We start from the raw sequence: 13,333 nt of genomic DNA on the forward strand, positions 1-13,333 counted from the left end.
CCAAATCCAGTAAAGAAAGCATTTGAATTCGCCACTGAAGTAATAACATCGCTGCGAGATCTAGTGAGAAACATTCACATTTCTCCGTTATTAACGGATCAAACAGCGCTGACGTGGAAACCAGGAAGAAACATTGTGCCATGAATGAACTATCCAGTGTCCACAGATCAGCACATTCACCGTGGGTTTACTGTAGTAACACTACTAGCTGTAACCATGGGAGTGTGGCAGGAATAGTCGGCTATAATGCTTTCAAGTAACATTACGTCGGTTTTATTGTGACATTATGAATACAATTGCTGCCCTCAAATGTTAATCTGAACTAAAATAAACCTTTGTTTATAACTACTACAATATTACATTTCATTTTGTCCAAGGAGCTGTTTTGTTTTATATGCTCCTAAGAAAAGTTAAGTATAGCTCCATCATTGCTCAAAGTAAAAAAATATCATACTTTATGATGTTAGTTTTAATAAAAATATAATTAAAAAAATTAAATCAAGGAAATTTCTCTGGCATTTCTTTCTTTTTGCTGTATCGAAAACGTATTGAACCGTATGTTTTGTGAACCGTTACACCCCTAGCAAACATGCATTCGCTTCTATAGATATAACCAACATCTTCAAATGAAGAGTTTTATTTTTCCCCATTGATTTTAATTTGATTATATCACTTGCAATGCTTCATTCCCACACTGAAGCAATTAAGTACTCAGTTCTGTACCTTTGTCATTTTATCCAAAATGTTCCAAATAATAGTATTTTGCATCAAATACATGTCTGTAACTCCCAGCTGGGTGTTTGGCTCATGGCTTACAACGCTTTAACAAAGAGGTAAAGCACTCATTTACTGTCTTCAACTGATATATTATTGAAACCATTCCCATAAAACTCGATCCAAGAGCCGAGCGTTGAGAAGAGCAGTGTATGTGGTGCAGTGGCGTGTGTGTGTGTGTGTGTCCTCACAGAGCTGTAGTATTCCCGGGGCCGGATGTGCAGCTGCAGGGGTCGAGAGGTCAGCTGGCTGAAGGCTGGCGTCAGCTCATAGCAGTTCTGGAACAGAGACACTCGAGCGAAGATGTAGAGGCCGAGTCTGGCACGAGACATGGCCACGACCAGACGCCGCACGTCTCTGCAGAGAGAGAGGAACATCCGTTAACTCCTGCCTCCGAGATACGCCCATCAGTCTTTAGGGGCACTCTATACTAATGCTGTTTTTGTGCATATTTTCTAACATTACAACTACATTTAAAGAGCATATTGCGGGTATAACAAAGAGCTTTATCGTCAGCGCTGTAAAATCTACTCTTTCTTTGTGTTCTGACTTTGTGAAGTGCTCTCTGTTTAGAGCCTACATCACACCGCTAAACACTGCTCAATTGTGGTCTAACTATAAGAAAGAGAGTATGCAGAGACTCAAGGTTGCATACGATGCGATGAGGCTGCTGCTTCGTGTCCCTAGGTGGCATAGTGCCAGTCATTTGTTTGTGCCTACTAGAGTGCCATCTTGTGAGGCACTTTTAAGACAACTGATGTTTAGTTTTATGTGTCGCCTGGACAGGTCAGTGAACCATATAATTGAAGCCCTAGTCAGTCCGCTGAAAAGCTGTTATAGATACACCTCTAGGTTAAGACGACACTGGTCTATATCCTATATAGACTAATATGGAAATTTGTATGTATGTATGTGTTATATGGACCTGTGTCTGCAATAAAGCTTTAATTAATTATAAAAAAAAATCTAAATTTATATATAACCTGAAAAGTTAATGCAGGATTTAAAACGACATAAGGGCAATAATTTAGTAGATAAAGTGAGCGTTTCTTGGACTGCTCGTAAAAACGGCTTTTTTTTCAACATCGCGTCATTTTACGTGACGCCAGGGAGCCTCGGCCTCGCCTCAGTGCAGAGTAGCCTGGTGTTCAGTGAGAGCGGCCGTGAGTCAGTGTGCTTTCGGTAGTTTTTCCATTTTATTTTATCATCGTCATTGTAAATTATTGTGTTTGTGGAGGTTGCAAAAACCACAGGTTTCCATAGGTCCACAGGTTTCCATAACAAGAAAAGGGAGACTTCGAGAAACGCGGTCACTTCAGATCGGAGGATTATCATCCCGGCGATATGATGGAGTTCAACATGGGATGCCGAAGCAAGAATATTAATCGTCGTATACTGTACCAATCATGGCATCAAATAGTGTGATATAGGTAGTCGTGCCCTAAATAGAGGCAACTTGTAATTGAAAAACAAAATTACTAGGTTGTTTAAATATTCAAATCTTTAATTTTCTGTTTGTTATAACCCAGGTGAAAAATATGTATTAAAAATGCACTTGAGTATGTTTTTAGTACAATAGAAATATACTCAAGTATAGTTTTTATACATTTAATAGTATAAATCTCCCCTAAACATACTAATGTCTGCTGGCCTGATATACGATGGTAATAATCTGTACAACATTGTGAGCACAGTGTATATCGTTAGCGAACGTGTAAGCACGTCTCTCACCTGTCCTGTATCCACTGGTTCTCCTCACAGCACAACTCAATGGGTCTCATTCATGAAACACGAGCAGAACGAATTTTTGTGTAAATCGTGTGTAAAGTGGTTCTGGCGTAAATTTTCAGATTCATTAAAATGTTCGTATTTTCCAAATGTTAGTTGGTACACAAGAGATCTACACCTGCTCCCAGCCACGCGTAAATAGTGCGCTTAACACCCGAACGTTTTGCTCATTAATAAGGCTGCATTTTAATTCACCTTAATCGGGTACATATTTGCACAGCATTTTGAAAAAATATTATATATAGTAATTACATACGGTTTTTCTTATTATGAGAGCCAGTAATAGCATCTGCGATGATGGTCCTTCTCCAGTTTGAATACTATTTTTCCGAAGTGAACTAATTCGTTTTTTGCTCTCAAGCTTAATGTCGAACCATTTTCTTCTCACTTCTGGGAATGTTCGATTAACAGATGAAACTCCAGTAACTGCATCTGTAATATGTTGCCAAGCTTCCTTTTTTTTTTAGGACCCGATACGCCACGCTTGAAAATAAAATGTGGCGTTTTGAATGAACTTCTGATAATAAAACTTCAATTTCTGCATCTGAGAAATTTTTTTTTCATTCGCATTCATGTCATAATATGATGCCCATATATAGTTGTCAGTCGGATTTAATGGGCGGGATTTATGGTAATTGAGAATAAACGTGCACGCGCGTCCCATTTACGACTGATTGGAATTCATTAACACACACACACATTTCACTATCACATCTGACGTTTACGAAGTATTTGTGAATCAGGAGAAGAGTTTTCGGGAAGGTCTCTTTACGCGCAAATCACTCGCATATTTACTCGTATATTTACGAATGTTTCATGAATGAGACCCAATGTGTCTCTGACCGTTCTGTCTAACATTAACCCTGGCCTGTCCAGCTCTCTCGGCAGCATAGCAGGCTCATAATTGTATGGCTGTGGTCCGTCATACGAGTACTTCAGCGTCCGAAATGTCATTGCGATCCATTGTTCTCCTGTTGTTTGAATCGACCGCTCTCCCGCCGTTACATCACGCCCGCCACGCCCATTTTCAGATCCGGAAGTAAAATTTTCTCACAAAAACGACTCCAGAAGCTTCTGTAGCGTATTTATAAGTATATTTGAAAGAAGATCTAGTTCCTACATTATTTTTCTATAGATTGACTCGTTGGGTCCTCTAACCTGCAATATGCCCTTTAAAGGGATCGTTCACTTCCCATATAGGTCATCATATACTCACCCTAGTTGTTTCAAACCTGTATGAGTTTCTTTCTTCTGTTGAACACAAAGGAAGATATTTTTGAAGAATGCCAGCAACCAAACAGTTAACTGGACCCATTGACTTCCATAGTAGGAAAAAGAAAAAATACTATGGAAGTCAATGGGTCCAGTTAAATGTTTGGTTGCTGGCATTCTTCAAAATATCTTCCTTTGTGCTCAGCAGAAGAAAGACATTTCTTTAAAACATTAAGTCATTTTTGTCATTTTAAAGCGATTCATTGTTACTTTAAACTAGACTTTTAAACATGCATTAAACAGTTGGAGGAAGTGCTCACCTCAAATGCCCTACGGCTTTAGTGCGGACCAGTGAGAGGATGATGTAATCGTTCTGTTGACCCTGAAACCGGTCCACCGTTGTCACCTACAACACATCACAGTGTTAAAATCAGGTCATCTCAGTGTCTGTCTCCAGTTTAATGAGGGTTTATGTGAATTGAAGACGATGTCCTGGTTGGGAGACATCAAGACCGGCACCTAATGAAGGATTGCACACTGTGAGACCAGATTCCTGAAGTCATGGACTGTCACCTCATCCGGTGAAAGTGCAAATCAGATCGAAACTCACACACACATCTGATAGCCCGTTTCCACTAGAGCGGTTCGCGTCCTGGAGCCAGAGCCTGTCGCACACCAGCCGTGTGTTTGCACAGACTTGAGGAACAAACACTGACATAACACTGCTGTGTGTCGGTTACGTGACTATAGCAGGTCTAAATAAACCACCGGTGTTTGTGCTGTTCAAGCCAAGTCACCTTCATTTATACAGCGCTTTTAACAATATAGATCATTTCAAAGCAGCTTTACAGTGATAATAGGAGATTACAGTAACAGAGATAGTTTTGGCTTTACAGCATCTCTAGGATAAACTTAATGTCCAGCTAAAGTTCGTTTTTGATTGATTCACTTTCATTGTTATGCGCGTTTCAATATGTATGTGCGCAGGCGAGTTGTCTTTCTTTACAAATTGACATCGCCAAATTACTTGTCCGGCAGCATAATACAGGATTTATAGTCGATTCCACGTGAACTGGAATCATTTTGACAACGTTTATTTGTACAGGGCTGAAGTGAGGAAGGCCTTCACACGGGAGAGACTAGTTGACACTTCAGGACTGCGTTGTCGCCGTGTGCAGGCGCAGGTCCTTCATCAGATCCGGGTACGGCCTGGATCCGGCGGACTGCGGTAAACCTCGGGATAGACAGAGAGACTAACCAGGACTGATTCTAGCGAACTAAATTGACGGTACAATTATCAGTCTTTTTCTGAGATAAATTGAAACACTGGGTCTCTCTCGCATACATAGTTTTATATATTTAGACATAAAGAGCAATATGGTAGCCTGACTACGTCAGACTTCGTACTTCCACTCAATTTCAGTTCGCTTCTGTACTCAGTCTGAGATAGCGACCATTCTCTCGGTTTTCCTCCAGCCAGAAAACAGCCGGCCAATCAACGAACAGAGGGCGGGCTGAGAGCCGTGACGTAGACGCTAAGAGTTTAAGATTGGGGAAATCGAAAACGACCGCGGATATGGAGATACGGGATGCAGTTCGCTCTGTTGTGGAGAATATTCCCGGCATTTGCAAACTGAAGCCCGAACAAGAAGAGTGTTTGTTAAAACATTTTTAATGGAGGTGATGTTGTGGCCCTACTCCCGATAGGTTCTTTTTTTTATTATCTCGGTCTCTTTTATCTGTCGAGCTCGAACTGGCACCGTTTTGACAGGTCAGTGTCTCCTTTCTTTTCCAGTTCTTAAATTTTGCCATGACATGCTGTAATCTTGCAATTAAGTTGCAGCATTTCCGACAGACTCGAGATGAACAGAGAGCTGTGTTTGACAGAACTAATCCTAACTTTGACAGTTGGCTGCAAATATTTTCTTGTTTCTCTCTACTGTCAAATATCAGTTTAGAGGCCCTGATTTACCGTGGATGCGTAGATTTATTTCACATAATCTGCAAAAGTCGTTCACAGCCATGTTCACTCCGGTATTTCGCTCGATCATTCATGTGTTTACAGTGGAAGTTCGATGCGGCTGAGCTGGGTGCATAACACACGTCATAACCAAACGTTATGCGATTGGCTTACGGGTAACCAATGATTTTATACTTCAGACAATTCTATTACATTCTATAATTTGTTACACTGCATATTTCAAGTTGGAAAAATCAAGTCAAGACAAATGTATTTATCCTCCTGGGACCCAAGAATAGACTTTTGTCCACTGTACTGTAGTGGACATTATATTTTAGTGAATTTCTCTGACATCATACATGTCACATGACACAACCTGGGTGTCCTGTAAAGAGCACATTCAGGACTTTTCAGAGATACCAAATGTTTGGAGGTTTCACCATGAAAACAACTTCTCCTTGGTCTTTAAAAATGTCTGACATTAATTTAGTGATCAAATGTAGCATTCTTATGGAAATATGATAATATATTGTAATTATAATTTAAATTGGACTACTTTTTCAAATTGTATTTCATAAAACAACATCTCAGGAAAATGTTAACGGGTTTCAAATAAAAAACAACAACTTTCTGTTACAGAGCAGGGCATTGATTTCAAACGTGTGTCCTCTGTAGAGGACATCAGGACTAAAATCATGTTTATCAGGCATTCTGGGAGACACAACAAGGGAATATGGCAATAAATTATACATCAATATTCCTATATTATTATTAAAATGTTGCCAATTATTACTCCAATTATTACACTTCTTTTTTCATTAAATGTTGCTCCAAGAACACATTAATGTGCCAATTAGATACAGTGTATAGATACATTGCATTGAATGGGAATATTCATTTATGGCCATTTTACTCACATATTGCAAAAAGTAAAATGGTGCATCAATTCATTCCATTATTTCTTTCATAACATAGTTGAGAATAATCTTTATACAAATTTTGGTTGATAAAATCCTGAAAACCCAAAATTTACCCATCGTTTTTGCCTATACATATAATTTCATGTCATTTTATTTTTTAAACAACTTAGTCCTGGCGTCCACTACAGAGGACATAGTAGTTTTATTACGTATGAATAAAATATTATTTTATATATGTGTTTTTTTTACCATTTGTTTATTGTGCTCTAAACAGTGTGATGACATGGAAAAAAACTACATTCAACAAACTTTTTTTTTCTGGGTGTCAGGAGGATATATAAAGAAATAAACTCAAAATTATGCAGAGTTGAGATGAAAACCGAGTCTGGGTCTGGTCATGACATCTGATCGCAGTGACAAGTGTTGTGTTTCATTTCCTGTGGCTGAGTGTTAAATTAGGCTGGTGTCTCATTATAATTCTGCTCTCCTCGGTCTCAGTTGCTAGAGCGCAGCCTCTCAGCAGATGGTGTCCAATGTGAAATTTATCAGCGAGTCTCTGGAAATGTGGACACGTGCTCTTTGCCCGCTCAATGCATGATGTGCATACTCAAGTGAGAGTGGCCCATTTCTGTACTGGAGAAATGTTAATGAGGGACTGGGCTGATCTCATCCACACCCAGAGCGTCCAGTTAACCCCTGCATGCAAACACAGTCCTTCCCACACATGCTATCAGACTGATCCCGCTGCTTTCTTTAGGAGAGACAGCCACCGACGAGTATCAACAAATCTAGACTAATAAGATGAGACTAACTCTCATGTGTCACTGCTACTGCTATTTGGGGCGCAAATATGAAAAAACTAAATGCAAATCGGCAAGAACAACATGTGATTTGCGCTTTGAGAGGTCCACGAAGTATATAAATCCAAACCTTTGTTCAGTTTGATCCGGACCGAGGCTACCTCTTTTCGTCGGACCAAATTTCACCTGTTTGGTCCGGACCGTGGTCCGGGGAGGTTTCACACTTGTAATTTTGATTCGGACCAAACTGAAAAGTCCGGACCAAACAAGGTAGGTGTGAAAGGGGCTAAGTTTCCCTCAAGACTTTTGTAAAAACCAAAATATGACCACACCTCAGATTTGGACCTCTTAAAAGGCTGGAAAATCTCCGGAGCACGGTCACTGCCTTCCGCCATTCCTTCTCGAATAAAAAAAAAAACAACTTTGCGCGCTGCGCCAGACGGTGGACATGATTTATAGTGAGTTATTGAAATCGCGAAAATCAAACACGGTTTTAATGATAATTAAATTTTAAATGATAATACTAACCGTCAGTACATTTTATCGTGGTTTATAGTGAAACCAGTAATCGTCCCATCCCTACACACAACTGAACAACATATATAACACCGTGCTAGTGTTTTTTTTTGGGACATTTCTCTCTTCGTGTTCCACATAAGAAGGTCATACGGGTGAGTAAATGATGACTTTCCTTTAAATTGAATTTTCCATTATGTCTCCCAAAGGCAATGAGATTCTTGTTTTGCAGTCTTGAAAGCTCATAAACGAAATGTCTGTGCAAACGGCATCGGTTTATTTATTTGGTTTGTGCTCACTCGTGTCTTTAATGAAACGGCTGATAGAAACCACTGCAGGATCAATTTGCACTGTTGTACAATTCTGACAGACTGTTAGCAACACTTCGAGCAAACACCAGCCAGCAGGACACGCTTTAGCGAGTCTGTCTGCCAATCACAATGAACAACAAGCTAAAGCAAACCTGTCCACTGCTGCAAAAGAGGGAAAATAGTGAATACAGGGCAGAAAAAAAAAAAGTAATTTAGAGCACAGGACAGCGTGATACAGGACAAGCTGTTCACACACATTAATCAAATGCAGCAATTCCCACTGCAGTTCACTCGGCCACACAGAAGCTTCCACCCGTATGATGCTCTTGAAGGTGAAATACACACTTCTGAAGGTAAAACATGAATGTCACGTCAGGAAATCCTCATTTCAGTTGGTCTTACTTTATTGGGCTGTCCGAAGAATGAGTTGTTGGCACATCTCTGGTTGATGACGTCTCGTATCAGATGCTTCTGGCCGTTGTAGGTGGTCAGTATACTGATGCGTTCAGCAGGATATCCCAGCAAACGCATGTACATGAACAGCGCCACCGAATACTCGGCTTCGGCCAGATTCTACAAACACAACCACACACACACAGGTTACATGGATTCAACATCTCTCACTATACAGTTAATAATGTCACTGCTGACCATCTCAACCTTATAAAGCCCACTGGATCATACTTGAAACGTAAATCAAAACTTTGCTGAAAAGCTGAAAAGTCCTCAGTCCTTCTGTCTCTGATTGATAGTTTAGACTCTTTTATCAAGTAAAAGTCTTTCAGTGTAATTGTACAAACGTCCTCCTTCAGCTCGAGCTTCACGAGTCTTTCTGTGTCAAATCTGACCTGATTTATCAAGGAAACGCAAGAATAACTTTGATATTGTTAGTAATAGTTCAACATGAACATTTACTGGATTGAAGCAACTTAGATTTACTTTATTATCCATACATCCTTGTTCAAATGTGAGTCTCAAATACAATCATCAGGCTTTTGAGGAAGGTTTATTTGTTCATCTCTCGATCATCATTGCATTTTATGTTTTAAAACTGCAGAGCTTTGATCATAAAACTAAGCATTTAAATATCATCTTATTCGAAGACATTATTGGCAGATATAGAGTGACGACTGATATTAACATAATTTTATGCAAGTACATACTATACTGTTATACAGATCTCATTGATTTATATAATATTACAAGCATCAGAATTTCCTCTTACTTTTTGGCCATATTAATATCAGCATCTGCACCAAATTGCAGATTTCTGCTCAGTTCGGGGCTCTGAATAAAAACTGTGCTTTTTCCCCCTGGAGTTTGAGCTCTACATTCTCACTATATCAGATTACATTCACCAGCAACTTTATTAGGTACACCTGTTCAAATGCACTTCGACACAAATATCGAATCAGCCAATCACATGGCAAACTGAGCATCAGAATGAGGAAGAAAAGTGACTTGGTTGTTGGTGCCAGACGGGCGTTTCAGAAACTGCTGATCTACTGGGGTTTTCACGCACCACCATCTCTAGGGTTTACAGCGAATGGCCCGAAACAGACCCAGAAAACATCCAGTAAGTGGCAGTTCTGTGTGTTTTGTTGATGCCAGAGGTTAGAGGAGAATTGCCAGACTTGTTAAAACAATATGTATTTCATATGTCAGGCTTTACATGATTAAGATTTAACATTTACAATGTTTTATTTGATGTGTTTATAATGTTGACATGAGGGTTTAGGTTTAGAGTTGTTCATTGCCTAATAATGAAAGGGACACTTGCATTAACACATTAATTGACATCCTATTAGCCTAAAAGGACTAAGGAAATGTTGCTCCTATTGAAGTAGCCTAATGTAAAAGTTGAATGACGGTGGATTATGAACTCGCCAAAACGGAAAAGAAAGCCCAACTGGACGCAGGATCAGTTATGGTGTGTTCACACCGAACGCGAATAGAGCGTCAAATACGCGTCTAGTTAGACGCTTGAACATTCGCTCGAGTTCAAATTTTTCAACTTGCGCGGAAGACATTCGCTGCAAACGCGCCCAATTCCCAATTCGCCCGAATGATGCATCTATTCGCGTCTTTGCATTGACTTTGTCAGTGGTGGAATGTAACGAAGTACAAATACTTCATTACTTTACTTAAGTAAATTTTTCACGTATCTGTACTTTACTTAAGTAGAATCAATAGTGCATACTTTTTACTTTTACTTCGTTACATTTTGCAGCAATTATTGTACTTTCTACTCCACTACATTTCTACAACGTTCTGTTACATTTTCGTTAAATTTTCTGATCAGTTTTTCCCCTGCCAAAACGTCATCCTGACCGTCCGTTCATCGCACGTTTCGGTCTCACCAGTGAAGTTTGGTTGCCATAGATATATCAACCCGGTCACACTAAATGCGTCTCTATAGCACGCAGTGTGTTTATCGTGCAATTTATACGCGAAAATTTGTTTTTACATGCATAGGAAACGCATTGGTAGGTTTAGTAGTGATGTGGGGTGCGTGTGTATTATACGTTTGGTTAGGATTAGTATGGCAAGCCAAGAGGTTCAGAATTACGCCATAAATTAGTCGCGTTTACAGCCAAACGCCGTCATATATGGCGTTTTAACATAATATGTGTGTTTATATATATATACCGTATATAGTAAGCTTGATGTGATGTATATTGCCTAATTGCAAGCTTGTTCAGAAATGGCGACAAAAACTTAAAATATAACTGCTTTTCCATCATATTGAACATCATTATATGAGTATTAGGTTGAATGAGTTAGAATTAACTGTTTTATTAATCATTAGAATATAGACATTAAGAGAATAAATTGTTATGCAAGTACTTTTACTTTTAATACTTAAAGTACATTTAAAATCAGGTACTTTTTACTTTTTACTTAAGTAGGGTTGTCATTGTGGTACTTCTACTTTTACTAAAGTAAATATGTCTCTGGTTATTTGTACTTTTACTTAAGTACTGAGATTCAGTACTTCCTCCACCACTGGACTTTGTATGTAATCTACTCGCGCAAATAATTAAATTCGCGTTCGGTGTGATTGAACACACCATTACTGCTGCTGGCTCAGTTGGTGCTTAAATTCGGCACTGGGATATCAAGCAAAACACATGGGAGAGGATTTGTTTGCAGATCAATGCAGCATTCCCCCTTGTCTCGCGGACCCCGGACGACTGCGAGAGGCGGTGGTGTGCGCTACAATCCTTTGTGAAAAGGTCTTAGTGAGTTAGGAGTCCTCTCGACTTCTTTTAAGCTGTCCCAGACTTAGGTGCTACTTTTAGGGCTAAATTGCTTCGTGAATTACTCTTAGTGAAAACAATTAGGAGTCCTAAAGTTAGGAGTGACACGCCCATTATTTTTAGGAGTTGCTCCTAAATTCGCCAGTTAGGAGCTACTTTTAGCCGTAAAATTCTTTGTGTTCCCTGGGCATTATTTCACACACACAAAAAAGAGAAATCAAAGCAAGTAAAGAGAGCAAAAACGTTAAACAGACAAGACTGACTGATCATGGTTAACATTATTGATTATCGGAGTGAACTGCTTCAGGAATCACATGCTCTTTTAAAGGACGGCGGGTCAATGTTGCACCATAAAGCAGTTAAAGATGCCTGGAGCATGAGGAAACACAGCCTGAGCTTATTCCTCTGCGGTGTAGAGACACGTAGTAACCCATGAGTGGTCCCACTGTATTCATCTACGGCTTCCCATTGAGCCCAGTGGCTGATGGACAACTGGACATCCGATTAGTATTTGAATGCTTGCTCAGCATGTGCACACTAGTAAATGTTCAGATACGAAGTCTGAATGTGTTTACAATCTTATTTGCAAATGCAATAACATCCCTTTTTTGTTTGAAAAGATTTAAATGACTGGATTACATTAGAAACATCACGTAAAGCTCAATAGATCATGTGAGGACTAGTTTCAGCTCTTTATTTACATCCTATTCAATTTCTTTTATATAATTAGTTATACTTTCTGAAGTTGAAGTGCCTAAGTTTGACCAGAGTATTTTCTAGAAACGCATGAAAATACTAAATAAAAAACCCAAACAGGAACATATGTAAACATATTTCTTTCTAGGTTAACTAATAATCTGTTGATCATTATATAATGTCAGTGTTTAATGTCATAATTTGTATTATTTAAATGATCAAAAAACTACTTATGAAGTATTACCAATAACCATAAAAATAAAGTGAAATGTAACTATTCTCTTGACCTAATTTTACTAACAACATTCAGTATGGCTCAAATTTGTCCGGATTACTTTTTTTATATATTACAATCATATTTACGAGTACATGCATATCAGACAGTCCAAAGACAAGCGAGTGTCTAGTATGTGGAAGATCTCTGAAGTTTAAAAGGCCACTGCTGAGAAGGCAACAGCTCCAGTAGGACACTAATAAGGGAACAAACTCACTAATAAGAGACGCTCCTTCAGCGTCTGCAAGCACTGCCTGTGCAAACAATGGCTTTCTTAGTGCTCTGTGAGAGGCTAATTCATACGGCCCATTAGATCCGCGCGTGTGTGTGTGTGTGTGTGTGTGTTGGCATGGATACTGTAATGAGGACAATTCTCTCCAGGATCCTAGTAAACAGTAGCAGGGGCACATAGCCGGACTCATGTGACACACACACACACACACCGCATGCCGTACGCTCGCCACTTAGGAACAATGAGCTTCAACATAGATCTGCCGGGATTCACTAAAAAATCCATGTCGTGAAAGTCATGCCTACCCCTTTTTTAAACTTGCACATTAACTTAAGTGGGTGTTTCTTTACATAAATGCCTTTTTATGTCCCAGTTGAGTTTTGTACATGACGGTCATATAATTCCACGCCTTCAAATAAACTTTAGCTATTTTTGCCTTTAATCTACATATTTATTAATTTTTCTCTTGTTCCAAACCTAAACTGTCAATTGTACATTGAGAAAATCTACCATAAAAATGTTACATTATTAAATAATTTAATGATCTAAACAAAAAGTGAAAACAAACCATTTAGCTATTTATGGTGTGA

General features: G+C 39.1%; 1 protein-coding gene across 1 annotated transcript in view; it reads right to left on the reverse strand.

Annotated features, from left to right (window-relative positions):
- Nucleotides 1-850: 850 nt before the first annotated feature.
- The window catches only part of aqr (aquarius intron-binding spliceosomal factor), a gene marked incomplete at its 3' end in the record, with an annotated part of 90,636 nt that continues 78,153 nt past the window's right edge, over nt 851-13,333 (reverse strand). The window contains exons 31-33 of the mRNA XM_056256158.1: nt 8,684-8,854; nt 4,095-4,180; nt 851-1,131 (exon numbers count right to left, since the gene is read on the reverse strand). Coding sequence (XP_056112133.1) covers nt 851-1,131; nt 4,095-4,180; nt 8,684-8,854 — 538 coding nt within the window. The remainder of the gene's footprint in view (nt 1,132-4,094; nt 4,181-8,683; nt 8,855-13,333) is intronic.

This window comes from Rhinichthys klamathensis, unplaced genomic scaffold (genome assembly GCF_029890125.1).
Source record: "Rhinichthys klamathensis goyatoka isolate OS25496 unplaced genomic scaffold, OSU_Roscu_1.1 h1tg000123l_1, whole genome shotgun sequence".
NCBI classification, from domain to species: domain Eukaryota; kingdom Metazoa; phylum Chordata; class Actinopteri; order Cypriniformes; family Leuciscidae; genus Rhinichthys; species Rhinichthys klamathensis.